At 47.2% G+C, this 14,013-nt stretch overlaps 1 protein-coding gene across 50 annotated transcripts in view; it reads left to right on the top strand.

Moving 5' to 3' along the window:
• Nucleotides 1-14,013, top strand: part of MADD (MAP kinase activating death domain) — a 56,797-nt gene that overhangs the window by 2,604 nt on the left and 40,180 nt on the right. For 34 of the 50 annotated variants that reach the window (XM_074013675.1, XM_015434789.3, XM_074013669.1 and 31 more), the window contains exons 2-14: nucleotides 1,497-1,646; nucleotides 2,229-2,825; nucleotides 3,872-4,175; nucleotides 4,704-4,835; nucleotides 6,148-6,261; nucleotides 6,986-7,066; nucleotides 9,842-10,020; nucleotides 10,952-11,187; nucleotides 11,384-11,540; nucleotides 12,417-12,520; nucleotides 12,614-12,804; nucleotides 13,180-13,304; nucleotides 13,683-13,822. In XM_074013675.1, coding sequence (XP_073869776.1) covers nucleotides 1,585-1,646; nucleotides 2,229-2,825; nucleotides 3,872-4,175; nucleotides 4,704-4,835; nucleotides 6,148-6,261; nucleotides 6,986-7,066; nucleotides 9,842-10,020; nucleotides 10,952-11,187; nucleotides 11,384-11,540; nucleotides 12,417-12,520; nucleotides 12,614-12,804; nucleotides 13,180-13,304; nucleotides 13,683-13,822 — 2,422 coding nt within the window. In that variant the 5' untranslated portion in view covers nucleotides 1,497-1,584. Of the gene's footprint in view, nucleotides 1-1,496; nucleotides 1,647-2,228; nucleotides 2,826-3,871; nucleotides 4,176-4,703; nucleotides 4,836-6,147; nucleotides 6,262-6,985; nucleotides 7,067-9,841; nucleotides 10,021-10,951; nucleotides 11,188-11,383; nucleotides 11,541-12,416; nucleotides 12,521-12,613; nucleotides 12,805-13,179; nucleotides 13,434-13,682; nucleotides 13,823-14,013 lie in introns of all 50 variants that reach the window. The other 16 variants (XM_074013653.1, XM_074013664.1, XM_074013663.1 and 13 more) reach the window with 1 other exon arrangement.

The raw sequence follows: 14,013 nt of genomic DNA, 5'->3' as shown, positions 1-14,013 counted from the left end.
GTATTGCAAATAGGTCTTGTTAATTATTAGGTAGGGGAGAAAAAAGAACTACTCATTACCTAAACCAAATAGGGCCTTAAGCATCCAAGGAGTGTGTATGTCTGTATATATGGGAGTGCCCGCAGCAGCAGGTAAGGGAGTAGAGTGTGTGTGTGTATGTATATATATGATAATGGGTTTCTCTCTGTGTGCATTGAACAAGGTCTTAGGCCGCATGTAGAGCACAGAGGTAGAATCCTGGAACACTAGAAATATGAGAAAAGAACTGCTACTCATAGAAGAAATAGCCCTACTAGAAATAGCTGTGCAGCGGGGTGAAACGTTTTATTTAGAGAAGTGCATAGACACTTAAAAGGAAATAAATTACAATTAAGACCATGAAAGCTTTTCCTAATTTTAGAACATAGTTTAGAAATTTCTCTGAGCACCTCTCCCTCTCCCTGTCCTTGCAGAAATCCTAGTATTTCTACCTCTGATTCATAGCCTCTGTATTGTATAGTAGGACAAGGACTCATCTGTGTGTATTGTATTACTGATTCTGAGCCTAAGATCAAAATAGAGGGGAGATTATGATTCAGCACCAAGGGCAGAGCTAGTAGCAGTGGCCTCTGGGCTCCTTTCTTGCCTGAAGCGCGGAGAAAAGTGGTGCAGAGGAGGCAATTGGGGCAATGGACATTTTCATTTGAGATCACATGAGGTAGAATAGCCAGCTGTTATTGTCTGAGCATGGTTAACTAGACAGTCTATGTGGTAGTTTCACATCAAGCTGAATGCAGATTGTTGAAACAATTGCGTTTCCATCTAGACCTAGAAGTGCAGATTAGTGCTAGTTAAGGAGTCTGGTTTGATCCTGATCCACTCTGGAGGGATCCTGAGAGTGACTTCCATTTTTGTTACAATGACTGAGTCCAGATTAGATGGCCTAGGTCTGTTTTTCAGAAACAGAGCCCCAGGTGTTAAGCTGGAAATGAAGTCACTGGTAGGGATAGGTAGGTGAACTATTATTTATCTACTATCTACTTCTTTTTTTTTCTTGAGACGGAGTCTCACTCTGTGGCCCAGGCTCGAGTGCAGTGGCGTGATCTCGGCTCACTGCAGCCTCCGCCAAAGCAATTCTCGTGCCTCAGACTCCCGAGTAACTGGGATTACAGACGTATGCCACCACCTCTGGCAATTTTTTTTGTATTTTTAGTAGAGATGGGGTTTTGCCATGTTGGCCGACTGGTCTGGAACTCCTGACCTCAGGTGATCCGCCTCAGCCTCCCAGAGTTCTGGGATTACAGGTGTGAGCCACCGTGCCCTGCCTATCTATTTTTTAACATTTTATTCTGTGAGCTCATAAACCTAGACACAAGGCTAGGCAAGTGTCAAGTTCTCCTATCATTAGTATGAAAGTGGAAGACCTTCTGACCTCTGCCCCTGGCCGGGAAGAAGCTGAGAGGGATGAGTCCCTTAGGCACAGCAGTGGATCTTATCAGTACTTTTTTTCCTATTAGACTTCGGTTTTCAGAATTCCTCCCGGGAATGCTGACTCCTTGCTTGGTGCCCTGATGCTTCTCTGAGATGAACTGATGAATTGGAACCATGGTGCAAAAGAAGAAGTTCTGTCCTCGGTTACTTGACTATCTAGTGATCGTAGGGGCCAGGTAACCAAGAAGAGATGGACTTTTGTCTTAACATCTGGGATAGCCATAAAACCTGCAGTTGTTCCCCTCTCCAGTTTCCACGTTGCTTTGCATAACTCATTTTCCCCTGTTATTTTACCCTCCTGGGAGCGTTGAAGCCAATAGGGAAACAGCAAAGTCAGGTGGATTGAAAGCAAAACCCTGCTCTTAACTAACATCTTTGTGATGTTGAGCAAATACACTCTTTATATCTCAGTTTTCTTATTTCGTAAAAAGGAAAAGTACTTTAAAAGCTCCTCCTCTGTGTATGCTTTTTTGATAATTTATTAGCTAATTCACTTTAAAAGATGTTAATCATCTAAAGGTGCCAATGATAATTTTATTGTCAAAATCTCTTGTTGCAGAATAGGTGCCTTCATGACAGTGCAGACTTCACTTAGGCTACCAGCTCCATATGGCAGGCAGCACCCGTATTTTCCAAGGTGTTACAGTCAGGTTACTTTATCCAAAATAGCATCTTGAGCTTTATTCATCGACAGTGGTTAAAATGTGATAGCCCATTCCATCCCTTCAGGCTGCTGAATTTGTCTTTATGTTCTTCAGGCACCCGAGCAGTGACAGCGTGGCCCAGACTCCTGAACTGCTACGACGATACCCCTTAGAGGATCACGCTGAGTTTCCCCTGCCCCCAGACGTCGTGTTCTTCTGTCAGCCCGAGGGCTGCCTGAGCGTGCGGCAGCGGCGCATGAGCCTCCGGGATGATACCTCTTTTGTCTTCACCCTCACTGACAAGGACACTGGAGTCACGCGATACGGCATCTGTGTTAACTTCTACCGCTCCTTCCAGAAGCGAATCCCTAAGGAGAAGGGGGAAGGGGGGGCAGGGTCCCATGGGAAGGAAGGAACCCGCGCCACCTGTGCCTCAGAAGAGGGTGGCACTGAGAGCTCAGAGAGTGGCTCATCCCGGCAGCCTCCCAGTGCCGACTCTACCCCTGATGTGAACCAGTCTCCTCGGGGCAAACGCCGGGCCAAGGCGGGGAGCCGCTCCCGCAACAGTACTCTCACGTCCCTGTGCGTGCTCAGTCACTACCCTTTTTTCTCCACCTTCCGAGAGTGTCTGTATACCCTCAAGCGCCTGGTGGACTGCTGTAGTGAGCGCCTGCTGGGCAAGAAGCTGGGCATCCCTCGAGGTGTACAAAGGTACGGTTTGCTGCTGCTGCCCAATGGGAGCATTTTAGAGATTCCATGTAATTGGTCTTTGAGGAGCATAGGAAATTTCCTCTGCAACTCAAGGTCCTTCAGACCTATCTAAGCATATTTAGAGTATTTAGAGTAAATATTTTTTCTTCTGGAGATGGAGTCTCGCTCTGTTCCCCAGGCTAGAATACAGTGGTGTGATCTCAGCTCACTGCAACCCCTGCCTCCCAGGTTCAAGTGATCCTTCTGCCTCAGCCTCCCGAATAGCTGAGATTACAGGTGTGTGCCACCACGCCCAGCTAATTTTGGTACTTTTAGTAGAGACAGGGTTTCACCATGTTGGCCAGGCTGGTCTCAAACTCCTGACCTCAGGTGGTCCATCCACCTTGGCCTCCGGAAGTGCTGGGATTATAAGTGTGAGTACCATGCCCAGCCAAGAGTTAATTTTTTTTTTTTTTTTTTTTTTGAAACAGAGTCTCGCTCTGTCGCCCAGACTGGAGTGCAGTGACGGGATCTCAGCTCACTGCAAGCTCCGCTTCCTGGGTTCACGCCATTCTCCTGCCTCAGCCTCCCGAGTAGCTGGGACTACAGGCGCCCGCCACCTTGCCCAGCTAGTTTTTTGTGTTTTTTAGTAGAGACGGGTTTCACCATGCTAGCCAGGATAGTCTCGATCTCCTGACGTCGTGATCCGCCCGTCTCAGCCTCCCAAAGTGCTGGGATTACAGGCTTGAGCCACCGCGCCCGGCCGAGTTAATCTTTACTAAGCAAAAGACTCTGCAGAGTTAAACCTTCCAAAATTGTGTTTGGAGTAATGCTGTAATTTGATGTTTAATGGTGGTTAGGACAGTAAGTCTTATCCAGTATATATTTTTACATTTGCTCTTGCTGTTGTATATACCTTCTGGTCCTATCTGAGCTCAGAGACTGGGCTTTCCTAATGATGCTCCTTTTCCCGTTGTCATCGTTAGAGCCTCTGTGGTGATACTGGGTTGCAGTGGGGTATCAGCTCCTGATGCTAATGTGTCTGGTTCCTGCTGTCTGCTTCTCAGGGACACCATGTGGCGGATCTTTACTGGATCGCTGCTGGTGGAGGAGAAGTCAAGTGCCCTTCTGCATGACCTTCGGGAGATTGAGGCCTGGATCTATCGATTGCTGCGCTCCCCAGTACCTGTCTCTGGGCAGAAGCGAGTAGACATCGAGGTCCTACCCCAAGAGCTCCAGCCAGCTCTGACCTTTGCTCTTCCAGACCCATCTCGATTCACCCTAGTGGATTTCCCACTGCACCTTCCCTTGGAACTTCTAGGTGTGGACGCCTGTCTCCAGGTGCTAACCTGCATTCTGTTAGAGCATAAGGTGAGAGGCCAGCTTCCTAGACCTTTCTAGGGGAGGAACTCTTAAATATGCCAGTGGCCAGATCATGAGCTCTTGGAGGACAGGGACTACATATTTTTCATCTTTTTGTGCTCAGGAGGTAACATGATGCCTGGTATACAGCAGGTATTCCGTAGATGTGGGTTGAATTAAGATACTGGTATCATGTGGGATGTATTCAGAGGGTTTACCATTCATTAGGGCTTATCCTTAATTGTACTGACCTAATTCTTTGGAAATATCAGTAGTTCTGTTTCATGAGTGGTCCTGGGATGGGCAGTACAAGAACTAGGAAGGTAAGGGAGTGATTTGCATATCTCAGGTGAGGGAGGATCACCATTGTGCCTGAATTGGGAGGTGGCAGGCATGGTGGGGCAGAGGGCAGTGCAAAAGGCAAAGCTGGAGCTGTAGGCATGGTGAATTGGAAACCAAGTTGTAATGTTGGAAGCTGTTTTCTTGTAAACCTTATTTTATGTTTTGGAGTGATTCTTACTGGATGGCTCCTGACAGGTGGTGCTACAGTCTCGAGACTACAATGCACTCTCCATGTCTGTGATGGCATTCGTGGCAATGATCTATCCACTGGAGTATATGTTTCCTGTCATCCCGCTGCTTCCCACCTGCATGGCATCAGCAGAGCAGGTGAGTCTCAAGGCGTCTTCCGGCTTTGTCACCTTTGTCTTCCTGAGGGAGGAGGCCTAATGCTCAAAGAAGTTGTAAGTGAGTGCTGGTCCTCAATCTTTTGTCATAACTTATTTGTCTGCAAAATCTGACTGATTTGAACTGATCTGGTGGCAAAGCTTATGCAATTTGTAGTTTTTATTTATCACAACAAATGTTAATGACTGTAGGCTACTGGCTACACTGCCGCAGGTGTTACGTAATACAGTAATTCCTCCTTATCTGTGGAGGATATGTTCCAAAACCCCCAGTGGATGCCTCAAACCACAGATGGTTCCAAACTCTGTAGATACTTTGTTTTTTTCTATATATACATAGTAATGATACAGTTTAATTTATGAATTAGGCACAGTAAGAGGTTAACAATTTCTCTTTGGACATTTATTTGGTGTTTTTTGGAGACAGAGTCTCCATCTGTCCCCCAGGCTGGAGTGCAGTGGCACAGTCTTGGCTCACTGGAGCCTCCGCCTCCCGGGTTCAAGTGATTCTCCTGCTTCAGCCTCCCTAGTAGCTGGGATTACAGGCACAGCCACCATGCCCGGCTAGTTTTTTGTATTTTTAGTAGAGACAAGATTTCCCCGTGTTGGCCAGGCTGGTCTTGAACTCTTGACCTCGGGTGATCCGCCTGCCTCAGCCTCCCAAAGTGCTGGGATTACAGGCATGAGCCACCGCGCCTGACCTCTTTGGACATATATTTGGCTTCTCTTTGGCATATCGCAATTGCCAGCATCAGTACGCTTGTGCTTTGGGGCCATTATTAAGTAAAATAAAGGTTACTTGAACACAAACACTGAGATTGTGCGACAGTTGACCTGATAACTGAGATGGCTACAGGTGAGTAGTGTATACAGCATGGATATGCTGGACAAAGGGATGATTCATGTCTGGGTGGGACAGAGCGGGACAGCATGAGATTTCATCATGCTTCTCAGAACTATTGTCCTGGACTTCAGATATGATCAAGCTGCAATTTAAAATTTATGAATTGTTTATTTCTGGAATTTTCCTTTTAATATTTCAGACTGCAGTTTACCTCAGGTAACTGGAATCACAGAAAGTGAAACTCTGGATAAGGAATACTACTGTATACAAAAAAATGTACTATGTAACCTTTCAAAAAATCTGAAAAATTCTGAATTTTCAAATACATCTGGCCTCAAGGGTTTTGGAAGAGGGATTGTTTCTGCATTTCCTTATCTAGAAGAATCCGGACTTGATAAGTGCTCGTGATAGGTTTTGTCTTTGTTTCTCACCTTCTTTATCGTTTCCACAGCTGCTGTTGGCTCCAACTCCATACATCATTGGGGTTCCTGCCAGCTTCTTCCTCTACAAACTGGACTTCAAAATGCCTGATGATGTATGGCTAGTGGATCTGGACAGCAACAGGGTGAGGTTCTTCGCTGAGGCATTGTAGCGTCTGGAGGAGGATTGCATTCTAGACCCAGTCCTGGGATATGTGTTTTTCTAGATTCCTTTCAGGAACGTTCTAAGTTGTTGGATAATTTCTATTGTGAGACTTATTGAAAATTTTTTTTAAATGCTCCTTTTACCTTATTGGCCAAATAAGCCCTTGGTTAGGTCTCAGAGAATTTTAGGATTTATTTTTGCCAGAATTAAGTGGTGCCTCCACCATATCCTCCAAGAGCAGTCAGACAGTTGTGATCCGAAGACCATTACATGTGGTATAGATCATCTCTTAATGGTTTCCCTGGAGTATAGTTTCCAGTAAGAAACTGTCTTTCAATGCAGGCTTAATGAATTATTTGACCATTCTGCAATGTGAGTATATTCAAACTTTGGTGGGAAGCCCTTATGTGTGTTCATTTTAAAACTTTAAAAAAATAAAAATAAGCGTAAATGAAATAAGTGAAAAGCAAAACCGTAATCTTTTTATTTAGTGATAATAACCAATAGCATTAAGGTATATTTCCTTTCAGATGCATATGTATGTCATATGTGTGTGTACATATCTTATTGTGTAGTTATATAACGTGTGTTTGTTTATATAATAATACTGTGTATACATCCTCTTATTTTTATTTACCCTGTGTAAGAGAAATTCCTTAGCAATAAACTCTAAGGTCACGTCTTTTATCATTTCTCTGGTGCAGGTGATTGCCCCCACCAATGCAGAAGTGCTGCCTATTCTGCCAGAACCAGAGTCACTAGAGCTGAAAAAGCATTTAAAGCAGGTACGTGAAGAGTGAAGGAAAGAGAGGGGAGTAATAGATGCTGTGGGGTTCCTATAGGAAGACAGCTGTTCTCAGAGCCAGTTTCCTATCAAACTTCAAATGGAGTAGTTTTCTTCACCCTGGATGGGCTTAAGAAAAGGGATATCCCATTTCTGGGTGGCAGAGTGAATCTCAGTGGTTTTGATTCCAACTCATTTTATGCCTTACTATATTCTAATGCTTATTATACTGTATAAAATAGCCCTTCACTGTCTGTTTCTTGTATGTGTGCCACTCTCTATGGCCTCAGAACATTTTCGGGGTCTTTTTTTTTTTTTTTTTTTGAGACAGAGTCTTGCTCTGTCGCCCAGGCTGGAGTGCAGTGGTGCAATCTCAGTGCGCTGCAAGCTCCGTCTCCCGGGTTCATGCGGTTCTCCTGCCTCAGCCTCCCCAGCAGCTGGGACTACAGGTGCACGCCACCACGCCCAGCTAATTTTTTTGTATTTTTAGTAGAGATGGGGTTTCACCGTGTTAGCCAGGATGGTCTCAATCTCCTGACCTCATGATCCACCCGCTTCATCTTCCCAAAGTGCTGGGATTACAGGCATGAGCCACCATGCCCTGCCGATTTTCTCAGTCTTGTTAGGTGGAAGTTAGTAGTGTGGACCATCTGGCTGCTTTTGTATCATCTTCTAGAGTTGATCCTGAGGTTCCTTTCTTCAAAAATTCCTTTCTTTGGCCGGGCATGTTGCCTCATGCCTGTAATCCCAGCACTTAAGGAGGCCGAGGTGGATGGATCACAAGGTCAGGAGTTTGAGACCAGCATGGCCAATATGGTAAAACTCCATCTCTATTAAAAATGCAAAAATTAGCCAGGCGTGGTGGCGGACGCCCGTAGTCCAGCTGCTCGGGAGGCTGAGGCAGGAGAATCACTTGAACCCAGGAGGCAGAGGTTACAGTGAGCCAAGATCGTGCCACTGCACTCCTGCCTGGGCCACAGAGTGAGACTATCTCAAACAAACAAATTCCTTTCTTTGAGTAATTCCTCACATCCATTTTTTATTGATTTATTTTCTTCCTCTGCATGCTGAACACAGTACCTGAAGGTAACACATGACAAAGCTTGATTCCCTTCCCCTGCCTTATGTCTTGTGTAGAAACACCAGTAGATAGCACTGTGTTTATTTTTAGGACTCCCTGCTCTCATTTGAAGGGCCTTTAGAAACCTTTTTCTGTGTTATCTAAAGTACTTAGTAGTACCTCTAGATGCTATGTTTGGGTTTAAATGGGTCATTTTGTATCATCCCTCTCACCTCAGTTGCTTCATCACTGCTGATATAATGTGATACCTTGTTACTGCAGAGTCTAGTGGGAATTTTAAGTCCTGACCCCATGATCTGCCCGTCTCGGCCTCCCAAAGTACTGGGATTACAGACATGAGCCACTGCGCCCCGCCAAGAATTATATTTTAAATATTTGAAGGAGCTAAGATCCTTGGACTCATTGATCCTGTGTTCTAACTCCTGCTATTCAAAGTGTGGTTTATGGACCAGCAACATTAGCATCACTTGGGCTTATTAAAGTGCAGGATCACTCCAGGCATATTGAATCGGGATCTGCGTTTTGACAACCTCCGCCAGTGATTTCTCTCCTCACTCACATTTGAGAAGCACTGCTGCTCTCGACCAGTGGTCTTCACCCTGCCCCATTGAGCCTCTGAGGGGCCGATTTAGCTTGGGATCCCTGAGCATGTGAGGCTCTGCTTCCTGTGTCCTTCAGAGCAGCTATGTTTTCAAATTTCCATTCTGTATAGTTTCACATGGATTCCAATTTTAAAAAACATTTAATGACTATAATAATTTTGTAAACAACTGTCCTGGACTTCAGATAAGATCAAGTTGCCTTAAGCTAGGTTGTCTTAAGATGGAGAGCTGGCCGGGCGCGGTGGCTCAAGCCTGTAATCCCAGCACTTTGGGAGGCCGAGACGGGCGGATCACAAGGTCAGGAGATCGAGACCATCCTCGCTAACACGGTGAAACCCCGTCTCTACTAAAAAATGCAAAAAGCTAGCCGGGCGGGTTGGCGGGCGCCTGTAGTCCCAGCTACTCGGGAGGCTGGGGTAGGAGAATGGCGTAAACCTGGGAGGCGGAGCTTGCAGTGAGCTGAGATCCGGCCACTGCACCCTAGCCTGGGCGACAGAGCAAGACTCCGTCTCAAAAAAAAAAAAAAAAAAAGATGGAGAGCTATATATTTCAGACTGTTTTCTTTTTTTTTTTTTTTTTTTTGAGACGGAGTCTTGCTGTGTCGCCCAGGCTGGAGTGCAGTGGCCGGATCTCAGCTCATTGCAAGCTCCGCCTCCCGGGTTTTTACGCCATTCTCCTGCCTCAGCCTCCCGAGTAGCTGGGACTACAGGCGCCCACCACCTCGCCCGGCTAGTTTTTTGTATTTTTTAGTAGAGACGGGGTTTCACCGTGTTAGCCAGGATGGTCTCGAACTCCTGACGTCGTGATCCGCCCGTCTCGGCCTCCCAAAGTGCTGGGATTACAGGCTTGAGCCACCGCGCCCGGCCTTTCAGACTGTTTTCTAAAGGCTAGAGTATTGGGATTTTTGTTTCAAAGATGAAAGGTCTGAAATGGGTTGACCATGATTTGCAAATTAGCACTGTTCTTTGTTGCAGAACTTTTTGACCAGAGAATACGAGGTAGAAGACTTTAGGAAGGCTCTTTCCTTGGAGTTGAAATTGGCTAGCTGCCCAGGAACGTGCCTTGTATAAGGAATTTTCTTGTTGTTCCACAGGCCTTGGCCAGCATGAGCCTCAACACCCAGCCCATCCTCAATCTGGAGAAATTTCATGAGGGCCAGGAGATACCCCTTCTCTTGGGAAGGCCTTCTAATGACCTGCAGTCCACACCGTCCACTGAATTCAACCCGCTTATCTATGGCAACGATGTGGATTCTGTGGATGTTGCAACCAGGTAAGACCAAGCCGATTATGTAATCACAAGTTCTTAAATTGATCTCTTTGCTCTCTAAGTGACCTTAGGGCCGACTATTTCCCTGAACCAGGGTTTCTGCTTTTTTTGAGATGGAGTCTCACTCTTGTTGGAGTACAATGGCATAATCTCAGCTCACTGCAACTTCCACCTCCCGGGTTCAAGTGATTCTCCTGCCTCAGCTTCCTAAGTGACTGGGATTACAGGCATCTGCCACCACGCCTGGCTAATTTTTATATTTCTAGTAGAGACAGTGTTTCACCATGTTGGCCGGGCTGGTCTCGAACTCCTGACCTCAGGTGATCCGCCCACCTCGGCCTCCCAAAGTGCTGGGATTACAGTCGTGTGCCACTGCACCCAGCCCAGGGTTTCTTTATATATAAAATATGTGCCATATTTGGTTGTGATTTTCCACCTTGGTAAAAGCAAAGTGAAGAAATAGTAAACCACGTGCTCAGGATGAATAGGGGGTATCTATTAAGGTATCTCTCCCTGGCCGGGCGTGGTGGCTCACACCTGTAATCCCAGCACTTTGAGAGGCTGAGGTTGGCGGATCGCGAGGTCAGGTGATCGAGACCATCCTGGCTACCACAGTGAAACCCCGTCTCTACTAAAAATACAAAAAAAATTAGCTGGGCATGGTGGCGGGTGCCTGTAGTCCCAGCTACTCAGGAGACTGAGGCAGGAGAATGGTGTGAACCCAAGAGGCGGAGCTTGCATTGAGCCAAGACTGCGCCACTGCACTCCAGCCTGAGCAACAGGGCCAGACTCTGTCTCAAAAAAAAAAAAGGTGTCTCTCCCCTTGGAAGCCTGTTAAGTGATGGCTTTGGGAGGTGTTCTGAGACTTTGGATCATGGGAATCCTTACCCTACAGGGCATGGGTCTCAAATTATCTCATCATCTCCTTCCCCAGGGTCGCCATGGTACGGTTCTTCAACTCTGCCAACGTGCTGCAGGGATTTCAGATGCACACACGTACCCTGCGCCTCTTCCCTCGGCCTGTGGTAGCTTTTCAAGCTGGCTCCTTTCTAGCCTCACGTCCCCGCCAGACTCCTTTTGCCGAGAAATTGGCCAGGACTCAAGCTGTGGAGTACTTTGGGGAATGGATCCTTAACCCCACCAACTATGCCTTTCAGCGAATTCACAACAGTGAGTCCACCTGCCCTCTGCTCCGCTCTGCCTTCTGCCTCTGTCCTCTTGATGGACTTTGATTTTTCCTTTGCTCATCTTTGACCTGTGCCTTCTGTCCTTGCTCTGCTTTAGACTTTTTCCTGCCCTTCTTTCAGGCATTGCTTGCCTTTTTTTCCTTGCTGCTGACTTTCTATTCTTTTCCCTCATGGGGTAGATATGTTTGATCCAGCCCTGATTGGTGACAAGCCGAAGTGGTATGCTCATCAGCTGCAGCCTATCCACTATCGCGTCTATGACAGCAATTCCCAGCTGGCTGAGGCCCTGAGTGTACCACCAGAGCGGGACTCTGACTCCGAACCTACTGATGATAGGTGAGCATCCTTAGGGTAGCAAAAAGGTTTTTAAGGTGAAGAGGCTCTCACTAGCCCTTCTTTAGCACAGAAGAGGCAATCTCATAGGCTTCCCATATCACTATTTTTTTTTTTATTTTATTTATTTTTTTTCATGTGTGACAGAGTCTTGCCGCTCTGTCACCTAGGCTGGAGTGCAGTGGTGCCGTCTCAGCTCACTGCAACCTCCGCCTCCCAGGTTCAAGTGATTCTCCTGCCTCCGCCTCCCAAGTAGCTGGGACTACCTGGCTAATTTTTATATATATACATTTTTTGAGATGGAGTCTTGCTGTGTCTTCCAGGCTAAAGTGCAGTGGCATGATCTTGGCTCACTGCAAGCTCCCTCTTGGGTTCAAGCGATTCTCTTGCCCCAGCCACCTGAATAGCTGGGATTACAGGCACATGCTATCACGCCAAGCTAATTTTTTGTATTTTTAGTAAAGACAGAGTTTCACTATGTTAGCCAGGCTGGTTTCAAACTCATGCCCTCAAGTGATTCACCTACCTCGGCCTCCCAAAGTGCTAGGATTACAGGCGCGAGCCACTGCGCCCGGCTACTTTTTGTATTTTTAGTAGAGATGGTATTTCACCATGTTGGCCAGGCTGGTCTCAAACTCCAGACCTCAGGTGATCAATCCGCCTTAGCCTCCCAGAGTGCTGGGATTACAGGCGTGAGCCACTGTCCCAGCCCCCATTATCAGTCTTTATGCTTTGGTTGACTGTTTTTCTTGGTTTCCTTATTTGATTTGTACCCTGGCCTTGCGTTCAGAGTGCTCCCCCTTTTATTTTTCCTAGTGCTGATTGCAGGTGTTCTCCCTGCCCCTTTCTGTTTTGTTTTTTATGCAATTCACTCTGCAGTGGCAGTGATAGTATGGATTATGACGATTCAAGCTCTTCTTACTCCTCCCTTGGTGATTTTGTCAGTGAAATGATGAAATGTGACATTAATGGTGATACTCCCAGTAAGTGTGCTTGGGGAGATTGGCCAGCCCTGGGCAGGGGTTGGGGGTCTAGGGATGGGGTGGTCTCTACCTGCCTCCCTTGGATTTTGGCAGATGTGGACCCTCTGACGCATGCAGCACTGGGGGATGCCAGCGAGGTGGAGATTGACGAGCTGCAGAATCAGAAGGAAGCAGAAGAGCCTGGCCTAGACAGTGAGAACTCTCAGGAAAACCCCCCACTGCGCTCCAGCTCCAGCACCACTGCCAGCAGCAGCCCCAGCACCATCATCCACGGAGCCAACTCTGTAAGTGAGGAGTGGTGGATGAGTGAGAACCATGGCCTGGGATGTGGGCCTCATCTATTAGGAAAGCCAGGCTGTAGCTATTCATTTGCTTCTTCTCACACAATTTTCTCATCTTCCTCTTCATGGGCCCTAGAGCTTAGAGCCTAAGAGACCTAGTTTTGACCCCAAAAGGAGTTCATCAGGCTTTGTTCAGGGTACAACTGTGATCCCCCTTACGTAGTTTGTGGGGACAGAGAACAGGTGCCACAGAGATCATTTCCCACACATTCCTTAGGCTAGAAATCTGACAGGCCTGGTCCAGCAATGCCAAACTGGGATTACAGGAAGGTACCATTGGGCAGCAGCTAACCACTTTCAATTTCATGTGGCCTTCAGGAACCTGCTGACTCTACGGAGATGGATGATAAGGCAGCAGTAGGCGTCTCCAAGCCCCTCCCTTCCGTGCCTCCCAGCATTGGCAAGTCGAACGTGGACAGACGTCAGGCAGAAATTGGAGAGGGGTCAGTGCGCCGACGAATCTATGACAATCCATACTTCGAGCCCCAATATGGCTTTCCCCCTGAGGAAGATGAGGATGAGCAGGGGGAAAGTTACACTCCCCGATTCAGCCAACATGTCAGTGGCAATCGGTGAGAGCCTGGGGATCCCTTCTAGATGGGTGACTGAAGGACCTCACCTCAGTGGACCCTGGTCGAGGGTTAATCAGAAAGTCTAAGTCTGAATGCTCTCGTGGTCCTGCCATCCCCAGAGGGTGGTGTTTTGATCCAGGGGTTTAGGAATTACAGGAAGGTAGCAGCAGCTGCAGTGTAGCATAAGGCTCATACTCCCAAGGTCAAGTACCCCTGCCTGGGGCTCATAGGTGCCACTGTGCATTCAAGGGCTCAAAAGCTGCTGCGGCCCAACAGCTTGAGACTGGCAAGTGACTCAGATGCAGAGTCAGACTCTCGGGCAAGCTCTCCCAACTCCACCGTCTCCAACACCAGCACCGAGGGCTTCGGGGGCATCATGTCTTTTGCCAGTAAGTGCCTTCAGCTGTCTCTCTCATTCCTGTGTTCCATTTTCTCTACAGCAGAGCCTGACTATCGCAAATGTTGTTTAGAACTTCACATGTAGGGCTAGGTTAGCATTAGCAAGCTCTAATTCAGTCATTTGGGTGATACTGAATAAGGTGTTTTCAAGTGAGGGCAGTAAAGGACAGGGACAGATTAG

The sequence above is a fragment of the Macaca fascicularis genome, chromosome 14, assembly GCF_037993035.2.
Source record: "Macaca fascicularis isolate 582-1 chromosome 14, T2T-MFA8v1.1".
In the NCBI taxonomy this organism is placed as follows: domain Eukaryota; kingdom Metazoa; phylum Chordata; class Mammalia; order Primates; family Cercopithecidae; genus Macaca; species Macaca fascicularis.
The sequence above is the reverse complement of the archived record's forward strand: the minus strand, read 5'-3'. Positions and strand labels throughout refer to the sequence as shown.